At 35.8% G+C, this 12,024-nt stretch overlaps 1 protein-coding gene across 2 annotated transcripts in view; it reads right to left on the reverse strand.

Annotated features, from left to right (window-relative positions):
• Sdc (Syndecan) overlaps positions 1-12,024 on the reverse strand; it is a 119,052-nt gene that overhangs the window by 15,427 nt on the left and 91,601 nt on the right. For both annotated transcript variants that reach the window (XM_068291978.1, XM_068291976.1), the window contains exon 3: positions 10,257-10,397. In XM_068291978.1, coding sequence (XP_068148079.1) covers positions 10,257-10,397 — 141 coding nt within the window. The remainder of the gene's footprint in view (positions 1-10,256; positions 10,398-12,024) is intronic.

Genomic DNA, 12,024 nt, shown 5'->3' on the forward strand with positions numbered 1-12,024 from the left:
TTTCTCAGTGCATACTTATAATTTTTTGGTTGTCTTCGCCTCGGTTCGCGCCTTGTAAATAATTGCATTTTAAATGCGCGAAGCAAGTAAATTGAAAAAGTTTTTTAGGTGGCTCTAAGGCGCGCATTGTTGTTGAAAACTTTTCCAGCAACAGCCACAGCCACAGCCGTCGTAAACTGGCCAAAATGTATGTCGTGGCCTTGCAGAATTGTGTTGCCAGTAACAAGTCTAACAATTGCCATTGTCTTTTTCATAAAAAACAACAACAACAACAAGCCAAACACCAAAACAAGAGATAGAGGGCCTAGCCAGGCCATGGCAGGCCAGAAGTGTGCAAGTTGCAACCGTGTTGCATACTTTTAAGCATAATGTGGCATTTAATTGGCATGGGGCGGGAGACGACTTCAAGCAGCCGCAACAGAGTTGACTTGGAGTTGAACTGAAAATGAGGCCACATTTATCAAGCTGGCAGTTGTAAAAAGAGATACAGATAACAACCAAACAAAAAAAAAGGGCCAAAGGGAAAATCAGAAGGAGGGAGTTGTACTTTTGTTGCGGCAGGATACTACTGCAAATTTGCGCATTCATTTCACATTCATTTGGCTTTCAACTTCATCACGTGCTAAGCCTCTGATTGCAAATGGCAAAGATTTATACTTTAAATGTTGCCATTGCCCATCAGAGTTTTTTATGCTTTAATTTTTTTTGTCCACACATACACACAAAAAAAATGTGCCATTTCGGCAAAACGCAACGAAGCGTCATCATCATCATCAACCAAAAAAAAAAAAAAAAAAAAAGAGAAGAGAAAAAATGAGGAAAAAAACACGAATAGGAAGAAGGGAAATCCAACTCATCAGCCCAGCCGGAAAATCAATAAACCGCACCCAGGCTTGGCGTTTTCCCCTCTTCATCTCTTCTCGTTGCTCTTCTTTTTGCTTATCTCCCCAACCAAATTTCTTCTTTTTCCCATTTTTTTTTTTTTTTTTTTTTGGTTGCCTTCCTTTCACAATAAATTAGAAGTAGCCGCATCATCAGCATTAGCTCCAGTTTCAACTGGGCCTCCACTTTGCCCATCTTTTCACTTACTTTTTTTCTATTTGCAACATAAATAATAATCTTTTTTTAATGCAAATTTATACCTAGCTTTAGTATAAGCCTACAATTCATAATGCCAGATTTTGTTTGGCTCTCTTTCGCTCAGTTTTATGTTAATTACAAAGTTCCTACTTAAGGGTTAATTACACTTTTTTTTTGTGTTTTGTGTGGCTCTTAGAAATAAGTGTTTTTTGTTTTTTGAACACTTTGCAGCTAATCATCATTGGAGCTGGCGGAGAGTGAAGTTAAATTTAATGACAAGAGCCCAAAACCATAAACTGCAGCAGGTTGCTTCTGCGTATTCTACTTAAAGTTGTTGCATTTTAATTGCACTAGGTAGCTGCTAGGTGGCAAAGCTTGAACTAAAAGCATCCGTACACACACACACACAAAGACACACCGCGCCACATGTGAGCACTTTGAAACTTTAGAGGTAAGCTGCTGTTGGGTTATGCCCACATGCTGCGACATCATTAAAATTTTAATGCATCTGAGTTGCCTAAGCGAGTTGACAATGTAATGTGGCATGGGCATATCCCCATATGGGCATGGTCATAGGTATGTATCTCCTTCGCCCCCACGTCTCCTGACAAGACCGCCAATTTCTACACAGAGCTTAGTAAGGAAAAATACTCGAAAAGTTAACTGTGAGATGAGCTGAAAATAATTGCAGCACATAAAATGAATTTGTATAAATTATTTCCCTAAAGAAGTTTTGTGGTAAATGGGAATGCTGAATGCCATAAGAACTCTTTCCAAAATGTCAAGAAGCAATGCCATATTAGACACTTTGAAATTTTAGTGTCAAAACTCTTGAAAAACTCTCTCAACAAAGTAAAATGATTAAAAATTAACCTCACACGATTTTTAATTACATCTAAGGTCATAAGGTTAGCTTCTTAAAGCAATGCAAATACGATTGTTTAATGTTATTTTTTTTTTAACAAATAAACAAACCATAATGGAAATGTGAGAGACATTAATTGAACAAAATAATTGAGCAACATTCCATTCAATTAATTTCGTACAATCTATATTTATGGGTTAATTATATTATCAATTATTATAATTGAGGTATATGACATTTTCATACCACATTTAAAATATTATTTCATTGGGTTTAGTTGCGCGACATATTGGAGACATAAAACAAAAAATTGCTCAAATAATTGACATTTTATAAATTCTTTTTCATTGATAAAGGATGCGCATTAAAGTGTTTATTTTGTTTATTGATTAAACCCATATATTTTATTCTTCAAAATATTCTTAAGCTCTTAAAAGATTAATAGTTTTCTATAGTTTTTATGATATTCTCTGTTTTAGATTTCATTTTATTAGTTTCTATTTCATTTGCTTCCAGGGTATCCGAAATTACAGACTCTTACATGTAATGCCAATGCAATGCTGCTGCAACCACAAAGCTTGGTTTAAACGTTCCCTCCCTGACCTCACCTTGAACTAAGGAACAGCACATGAATAGAAATTGAAATAGAATTGTGGCTGAAGAGGAAGAAAGAGCAGAAATGATGAAGCAGTGTAGGGGAAAGAATCGCTCATTAGTGGTTGTGAAAATGTGAAATCAATGTGCAAGAGAAATGCAATCGCAAATGGAAGTCACATACATCGCACACACGTAACTACTAAATGGATTCCATTCTATTGTTGACTTTTGGAATTTAATTAAAATACAAATATTTAACTGAACTCACGTTGGCCCCTCTGTTTCTATCCTCAAATTATTGTCAAATATTGATTGATGGCGAATGTCTGTGGGTGTACGTGTGTGTGTTGGAATGAGAATGAGAATAACTCTCTGGGCCACAACCTTGCCTAGTGACAAATGAATATGCATGGGATACAGTCAGGTACAAATGCAATTAACTAAGCCAGCCACGCCCCAGAAAAGTAAAAGAAGTAAAACCCAAGGAAATGTGTGTGGGAGAGATGAGAATAAAGATTTTTCAACACAAATGTTAAATTATTCATAGGCAAAAAGGAAGTTGCTTGACCTACGACTACGTCGATGAGGATGACGATGCCAACGTCTACTACTACTAGAAAGAGAGAACAAAAATCCAGGTTCAACAAACTGGCATCACGTTGCGCCTAAAAGCATGCAGCAGCAGCAGTACACTCAAGTCAAATTGCAACAGAACCTGAGATGGGACTACGACAACGACAAATGGCAGTTAAAAAGGAAACGAAACGAAGGATCAGAAGCAGCAGCAACAACAGCAACTGCATCATCAAGTAGATGCTAAAAGGCAGAGGGGATGAGAGAGTCTTGGAGAAATCGTAGACATTTTAGCTGTTAACCGCAATGGTACGCCGTTCGCCCAAGCAAGTCAAGATGCCTTCAGTTGTAAGTCGTCAGTTGCCAGTCAGCCAGTCAGTCAGTCGTCTGTCAGTCTCACATAATTGAAGAGTCTTTTCCCCAATCTCCCACACACACACACTTCCCCCAAAGGCTCTGACTACCTTGCCTCTGCCAGGCATTTTGCAATTCAAAACGTTGTGGCGCAGCGGCCTTTGAAGTGCCTCTTGGCCAGGATGCAATTTGGCTATGCGTTGGCATGAGTAGAGAGAACTTTCTCGAGTAGACAAAATGTTCGTTTCACTAATTGAAGCAACAACATTGAGTGAATCTTATCGGTTGAAGGCATAGAGAGCAGAGTGCAGAGAGTGGATCAGGTAGCAGACACAAACCATCCGACTAATCAAATTTCAATGCAAATCGTCAATATTTAAACAGTGTGCAACAACATCAAAAGTGATGACCGATTTGCTTCAGTTATCTCTGTTTAAGCAGAAAACGACTCAGTAGAGAAACAGAGAGAGAGAGAGAGAGAGAGAAAGAGTGAAATCCTTCTCACTCTCGGAAATTTTATGGCCCAGTTTAGCTGCTACAAATTTGTCATAAATTATGCATGTGAGTTAGAGCCACAACACGCCAAAACCCCAAAAAGGAGCAGATAAAGGAGACAAAGAAAAATGGGGGGAAAACAAAAAAACAAAACATCTAAAGGAAAAACAAAATGGCGGGCAACGCCTCCCACATCACTATCATCAGCATCCACCACCTCCATTCTCAGCCTATTCGTTGTTGTTGCCGTTGCCATCGTCGCCATCTTTGTCATCGTCATCAACTTTGACAATGACTTTGGCTTCCAAAAAACAAAAAAAAAAAAACTGATACGGCTCGGAATCTGATTCTGTGAGTCTGACTGAGTATGTTTACGCATTTGTATGCAGACGGGGCAACCTTCTAGGAATTGTTATTGCTCTTGTTACCGCATATGAAATACACTTTACCATGAAACGGGCATATGAAAGACTTTAATAGAGTGGATTTAGGGCTGAATTCACCATATTTCTTAACCATAATCTTATTAATTAATATAACTAAATTGATGCTTAGATTTGCATATTTTATATCAATTAGTGGTAGAGAACCTCTTTTTCATGTCTGGCCAAAAAAACTCATCAGTATTAAGGAAACTGTGACAAATTAAATTTGGTTCATTTAGTTTTACTTTTTGCAAATTTTACATTCAATTATTTAATGTGCATATTCTCTCTCTCTCTGTTTATCTCTGGTTTGTTTTATTAAAAACATGTTTTAATTAGGGTAACTACAGTTCTTTAATTCGTTTAATTCAATTTGATGCTGGTAGCAACAACATTTTCGCATGCCCCATAAGCCGCAGACTCAACACCAACAAATAACAAACAACAAGGACATCTGCCAGATGTTTTTTCCACCTCCCATTGAGATAGAGAGGGAGAGAAGGAGAGAGAAGGAGAGAAAAGCTGTTTGGCCTCAATGCCCTTTAGATTAAGCTGGTTATGCTTTGCGTTGCTTTGCTTTTGGTAGCCCCCTCGCATTTTCTCTCTCCTTTTGTGTATCCCTATTCATTTGGGGAATTATGTTATGTGAAATAATGCTAGATCATTTGCCAAAGACAAAGCTCCAACAATAAGACTGAAGCGCAAAGAGGAGATGACATTAAAAAGTCAGTTTAGTGCAAAACAACATATGCTTAGGCTTTTGCCTCGCAACTCACACAAAACTGTTGGAAAATATATATGTATGTATTTATATATGTACATGCAATAAATTTCAATGTCTATACATTGGTTAAGACCCATCAACTCCTCCTGCCTTCTCTTCTCTTCCCCCCATCGAGAGTTGTAGCTGTCGGATTGTATGTGGCATGTGCATTATGTATGTGTTTCAGTGTTTTTTTTTTCCTTCTGGTATTATTGAGAGAGAGAGAGAGGACTGTCACCAATAAATTCTCAATGTAAGCAACTGATATTGACAGCTCTATGCTTACGAAATTATATATGCGGCGAATGTGAGATATGTGTACTTAAAACCAGAGCAAAATTCTGGACATGAATAGGAACTGAATGGAAGAGAATAGATGTGGAGCAATGCTACGGAAAGGAATGTTGTTTACATAACAGATTTTGAGTCAGGACTTTGGTTATTTTTTATTTCGTATTGTCTAATATGAAGTAAAAGGATTGGGTTTCCTACAAACACACTTCCACGCACACACACACACACAAACTCATACACATATGTCAATCGATGTTAATTTATTGTCAATGCGGCATATGTGAGCATGTGTGTGTGTGAGTCAGTGTGTTTCTGTGTGACACAAATACCAAGCAAGCAAAAGGCTTATGCTATGTGCGCTGTTGCCTTCCTCTACGAAAAACACGTGCCGCATGTGCACGTTATTAATCAACAAGGACATACAACACACATACTCACACACACACTCATAAATACAGGCTTTTGGCTCTCAACGTTCACAGAACAACGTGCCTTAGTGTGTATGTGTTGCATGCGGCTTATTACGACACCAACAGCAACAAATGCGACAACAACTCTCGGCCTGGGCTCGGTCGGTTTGCTGCCTGGTGTGGCTGGCTGACTATATGCTGCAGTTATTTGCATATCTCCTGCTAAAAGTCCACAACACAAAAGCTCATTATCTTGTTGACACGTCTCCACAAAATGCCAGATTTTAACACAATTGGCTGGGGGTTTTGGGCCTACTAAGCGGAGAGGTAGCAAGAGCATACCCAATCCACTACACTGTTCAAAAAAAAACGCCCCCTTTAAACATAATCAATTTGATTATCTCATAGATGCAGCCAAGATAACTAAATTGTAGCGTCCATCAATGAAAATTGCCTTCACTTAAATGAAATAAATTTATAATATTACACACTTAGCAAAAAAGTCAACGATTAGAAGTGCAATAAACTTTCAAAGCAAAGGCATAGCCAGTTTAGAGACCTTTTAAATTTTATATCATTTATATACACTTAAAGTGAATCCTATAAAGATTTATTTTAAAATACTACAAATAGCAATAGATGTCTTTGTTGAAAAGGCGAATTGGTAAGACCTAGATTATCAATAACACTAAAATGATTAATTTTTTGATTTATATAAAAGATAGAGTAACTCCTCTTAAGCTATAGAGAAAATTAAATGACAAAGAAACTTCATTAAACAGTCAGTTTTGCAAAATAAATTCAAACAGATTGCTACAAACTAATTAAATGAGAGTTAGTTTTTAAAAGTTGTCCTTGTCTTAGTTTCTTATTTTTCTTAACTGTTTTTTCTCGGTTTAGTAGAACTTTAATGAAATTAATTAAGCATACAGTTTCTTCTCTACAATAAATCAAACTAGAAAAAGTGCATAGACTTTTAGTGACATTAAAAAAAAAAGGAGAAGATAAAATATAATGAAAAACCATACCAACAGTTGGCAAATTTATCATAATTTATGAAACCAACCATCATTAATAATGTCATAATGAATCCCTCAGGAGCAAACTGACAGCAAATGCGTTGACAGCAGTTGGTGAAAATAAAACACCAAAAAAGAAAAACAAAAACAAAACAAAAAAAAAAAAGAAAAAGAAAAAAACCGAGATGAAGCACTGCTTGACACTTGAGTCAACAGGATGACACAAGAGAAAATTGTGGCGGCCAGGCTAAGCTCGAGATATGATAAGCCTGAGAGAGCAATCAAGATGAGCTAAAGCATACATGTAGCCTCAGCCTGTGGGTCCGTTTTGCAGTTCCAGTTTTGCCAGCGCGTTGGTCTAATCACTTTAAATAGTCCTGGCGAGTCCTGGGAAATGCTGCAATTGTAGCTCTGCTATCCCAAAAGAGCAAACAGACAGCCATAATAAATTGCATTTTGTTGAGTGAGACAGACAGACAGACAGACTGAGAGAAAGAGAGAAAGCGAGATGAATGGAAGAAAAAACAAAAATAATCTCATGTTTAAAGTCAAGGAAATAAACTTTGAGGTACCCCGTTTTATCCCGAGTAATGTTTATTTGTGTTAAATGTTTAAATTTGTTATTTGAAATTTAATTTTTCCTTTTTCCAAATCGTATTGCAACAGTTGTACATCCGAATGAATACTAATATGACTGTCAGTAAAATATATATTGATTTTGACCATTTTCATTACTAATTAATCGACTAATGTCTCCTCTCTACTCTTCTTCTATTTTGAGTTGTTTTAACTATTATGTTTTTATGTAAAATTCCCATAAACCTTTTTCAGATGGCAATGGAAATTCTGCGCATCAATTGTCCAATTTTTGAAGCCAAAGTTAAAAAAAATAAAATTTTGTCAAGAAGTGACCTTAATTTTATATAAACTTCCTCATAATAATATACCCACTTCACTTGCCGAATACAGGGTATTAAAAAACTACAGAAGCGAGAACCAGAAACACACATATCCTCCACATGAGAGACATTTTACGTTTGTCAGTTGCATAAAAATGTCAACTCATTTCATTTTCTTGTTCGTTGGCCAGAAGGGACAACATAGCGGGTAGTACGAAGATGCAAAAGGGGACCAAAGGATATCGAGGAGGAGAAAAGAGAACGACACCAGAGACTTGCCAACTTCAGAGGACCGCAACGGAAATGGCGCAAAAAAAAGGCGAGAAGGAAAATTAGAAAATGCCACAAACCGACAGTGAGTAAAAGGTATGGATAGAGAGAGAGGAGTAGAGTTAAATGTTAAATGTCCCGGCCAAATTTTCATCGAATCTCTGAAACGTTAAGAGCGGCTAACTGCTAAAGTCAGAAATGGAAATGTTTGTTGATTTAGTAACTGCTCACTGATTGAATTACGCGAACGAAAAAGTTTCTATCTTCATTCAATTTTTTTTTTGCTGTCTACTTTTTTGCTTCTATTTGTGTTTTGTCCTTTGGCAAATAAAACAGAAAAGACCAAAAACGAAAAAAAAGAAAATTTGCCAAAATGTTTAATTAAATTCAAGCAGCTGTAGAAAAAGTGCTAGCACACGCAAAAAAAAAAGGCCAAAAACAAAAACCAGGGAAACCAAGAGAGAGAGAGGCACACTCAGGGAGTCAGAGAAAATACAAGAATACGAGAATTTAATTTAACTTTCTGCCTTCCCTATACTTCGTATGACAAAAAGATATTCTAAAAGTTGTTAAATTGTAGATAACAGAGGAAGTTTCGGTTCAGGACTTGCAATATACACCTAAAGGGTGTATGCCTTATCGGTTGGACAATCTCAACGGATTGTAGAGGAGATATCGATATCTGTTCTGCAATCTCTTTGCTGTTAATTATGAAGAAACACAGCTATGATCGTTTATTTAAGAACACTTCCATCCTTTATTCTCCTAGAATCGAAAAGATTATTTTATTACTTTAAAATCATTTGAGACATAATGGATATTTAAGTAAAAATTCTAAGTTGCACATAATAAGGGATCTCTTTTGTTCCAAGCTTTACACATATGTACATATATTTCTTTCTTTGGTTAAGCAATTCTCACCTCAAGAGAATGACTAAAGGTTAACTTTAATAGAATCTGTGATAAGAATCTCACATTAAACTCGACTTTCTTTTACAATTAAATTTTAGCAAGTTTAGCTTGTAGAGGGTATATGAAAGTCGTAGGAAACTTTTCTACGCAGTTTTTGCTCCTGCCTGCTCTTTTTTCGTTTTGTTTGCTGTTGCAGTCACGCATTTTAATTAGTTTTTTTTTTCTTTCCTTTTGAAGTAGAAACCAAATCCAAAGTGTGCTTGAACAATTGATGCTTGAAATGGGCGTTGGAGGGAAATGCTGCGGTGGTTGCCTGTCAAAAAACTTTCAAACAAATGTCGCTCACATGCCAAGCGCACACATATACGCATTTTTTTGCACACACTTACACATACACATACCCATACAGATGTGCAAAAAAAAAGGTGTTGAGCATTAACATTTCATGTGCATAAACAAATGAGTTTTCAACGCCAAGTTTTGATTATGTAAGCCAACCAGCCAAGCAGGAAATTTTATTTTACATATTTGACGTTTTTTTTTTTTGACATTTAAATGTATGTAGATGGTTATTTTTTTTTTTGTGGCCATGCGCCAAGAAGTATGCCATGCAAAGTAGCATAAAAACTGGACAAGGACCAAGGATTGCGTAGCATAAAATATATTTCGCATAAAACAAAGAGAAAATATATATATTTTTTTTATGGCACTGCGGCTCTATGATGTAGAGAATACCTAAAGTAAGGTTTCGAAGTTTTTCCTTAGTAATGACTATTGTATACTCTTCAGAGTTATCAAATTCTATAATAATCCTTTTATCTTGCATGAACCTATTACCAAATTAGAACCTTATTAGATATGATAGGCATTAAATATATATATAATTGACTTAATAATGGAATATTTTTGGTGTATTTGTTTTTAAAATTTCTTTCTCCTTCAAACTGAAATTCTTCTCAAATGCAGAGTATAAATAGATAAGTAGAAAATCCTACGCAAATGTTTAAAAAAGTTTGCAGTTGAAGCAAACGAGAATGAGTTTCATATTCATATAATGTAATTTTAAATAAATTCTGTTTTAGTTTTAATTCCTTTAACTTTGAGAGCTTACTGTAAAGCAGTACTACAATCCGCAAGCAGTTAACACGCTGTAGAATAAAATATTTACAAGTCGTAAAGGAATTTACTTATACTTTATTGTTTTGACTCTTTGTCTTGTCTGGCCTTTCTCATTCTTGCTTTTTTTTGACATTTTGCGAGTTATTTATTGGTTGTTTGTTTTTTTGTTAGGAAAACTTACCCCGCCACGTCCGCCAGAGCCTTCAACGCTATCATCATCAATATAAATTTCTTCTTTGTTGGTTAAAATTGACGATGATGAGGATGGTGAGGCTCCTCCAGCTGGTCCTATTACAGCTCCTGTCGAGGGTTTCCCAGATTTCTGCAAATACAAAATGTAAATTTTTTTCTTTGTCACAAAAAACATATACCAAACTTTTTTAATTTGCGTCAAGTTTTTATTTGTATTTTTTTATTCTTTGCCCGTTTCTACTATTGTCAAAATGCAAATATTTTCATTTCATTAATTAGAAAGAGAGAGAGTGTGATTGTGGCGAAGAATGTGAGTGAGAGCTGTGTAGATTGGTAAACTTTTCTGTTTTCCGTTTTTCAATTTCAATTTATGGGTGACTCGTGTTGGCGGTTGACGAAACTCCCTCCCCATTCCCATCAATAATTTTCTGCCATGAAAATTGCCAAATGACCGCAAATTATTGCAAGGCATTTTGCAATTAATTAAATGTACGAACAATGCTTCAACAACAACAGCAACAAACAGAATATGAATGGGAGAGGAAAAAGCGACAAATGCATTTTTAATGATGCATTCTATAGAAATCTACAGAAATCAATGGAAAATGGAAATAAAATGAAAACGAAGACATGCATAATTAATGAAGAAGTCAACAGTTTATGGACGAAAAATACATGAAAAGCCACAAAAGAGTCAGGGTATAGCAGGTCAGGGTATAACGAGAAATAAATTCCATGTGCAAAAGTCCTTAAAATGCCTCATTACTCGAGAGTAGCACAGCAGGAAACACACTACAAAGAAACACTATAAAATTCCATCATCATCCTTGACATATTTGGGTTGCTCGTTGGTTTGCAACAAAAACATTACTAAAGTCAATATAAATGTATAGAAACTATTTTATAACAATAGTTGTAGAAAAACAATAGTTGAATTGATATTTTAATGACCATAATGACTATTAGATAACTTTACAAGAATATTAACATATTAGCCAATTTCGTTAGGTTAATGTCAGTTATCAATAACTGATAGCTAATGTTGAAACAGCTAACAAATTTCGAGAAGTTTTTTGGGATGATAAGATCAATAAATATCGGTCAGGGGTTTCACCAGATTCTCTGTTATGATGTATTGATGTATTGAAGTCAACTTAACTAAGTTAAAATTTAGCAAACAAGCTAACTAAACTTTCATTGAAATCAATTCTTTTCCGATTGCCAAATTGATCTTAGGCTAATCAATCTGTGAGTGAAACGATGAAAGCTTTTATGATAAGAAAAATAAATTGATTTTAAAATTAAAATCACTTTATCTTATGAAAGCATTATGTTGACTTAACTTATATCAAGTTGAGCAAAAGACCTCAAGTTTTTATGCATCTGCCAAAACATTTTCATTTTTGGCATTGCACTTTTCTCGACAGAAATTAAGTTAGCTGCGTCTTTGCGCTTTTCTTCAAAATACAGATTAGCGCAGCATAAGATAGAAGACAAGTTTGTGCAAAAGTTTAACTTTGCCAAGGAATAAACAAGGACTAGAAAAAGAACATAAGACAGAGAGAGAGGGAGTGAGAAAGATAGGTAAAATCTGTTGCTTGGCAGGTTGAGACTTGTCAGTCATTCGCCTTTATATACGTTGCGGTTGCTTCCCCCAGGCATAGCCCCCCCAAAAGGACTAAACAAGTTTTCTCGCCCGCACATAGGTGTGAATAACCGCTGGAGATAAACTTTTGTAGGATGTTTTGCCAAAGAGC

Source organism: Drosophila tropicalis, unplaced genomic scaffold (assembly GCF_018151085.1).
Source record: "Drosophila tropicalis isolate 14030-0801.00 unplaced genomic scaffold, ASM1815108v1 contig_593, whole genome shotgun sequence".
NCBI lineage: Eukaryota > Metazoa > Arthropoda > Insecta > Diptera > Drosophilidae > Drosophila > Drosophila tropicalis.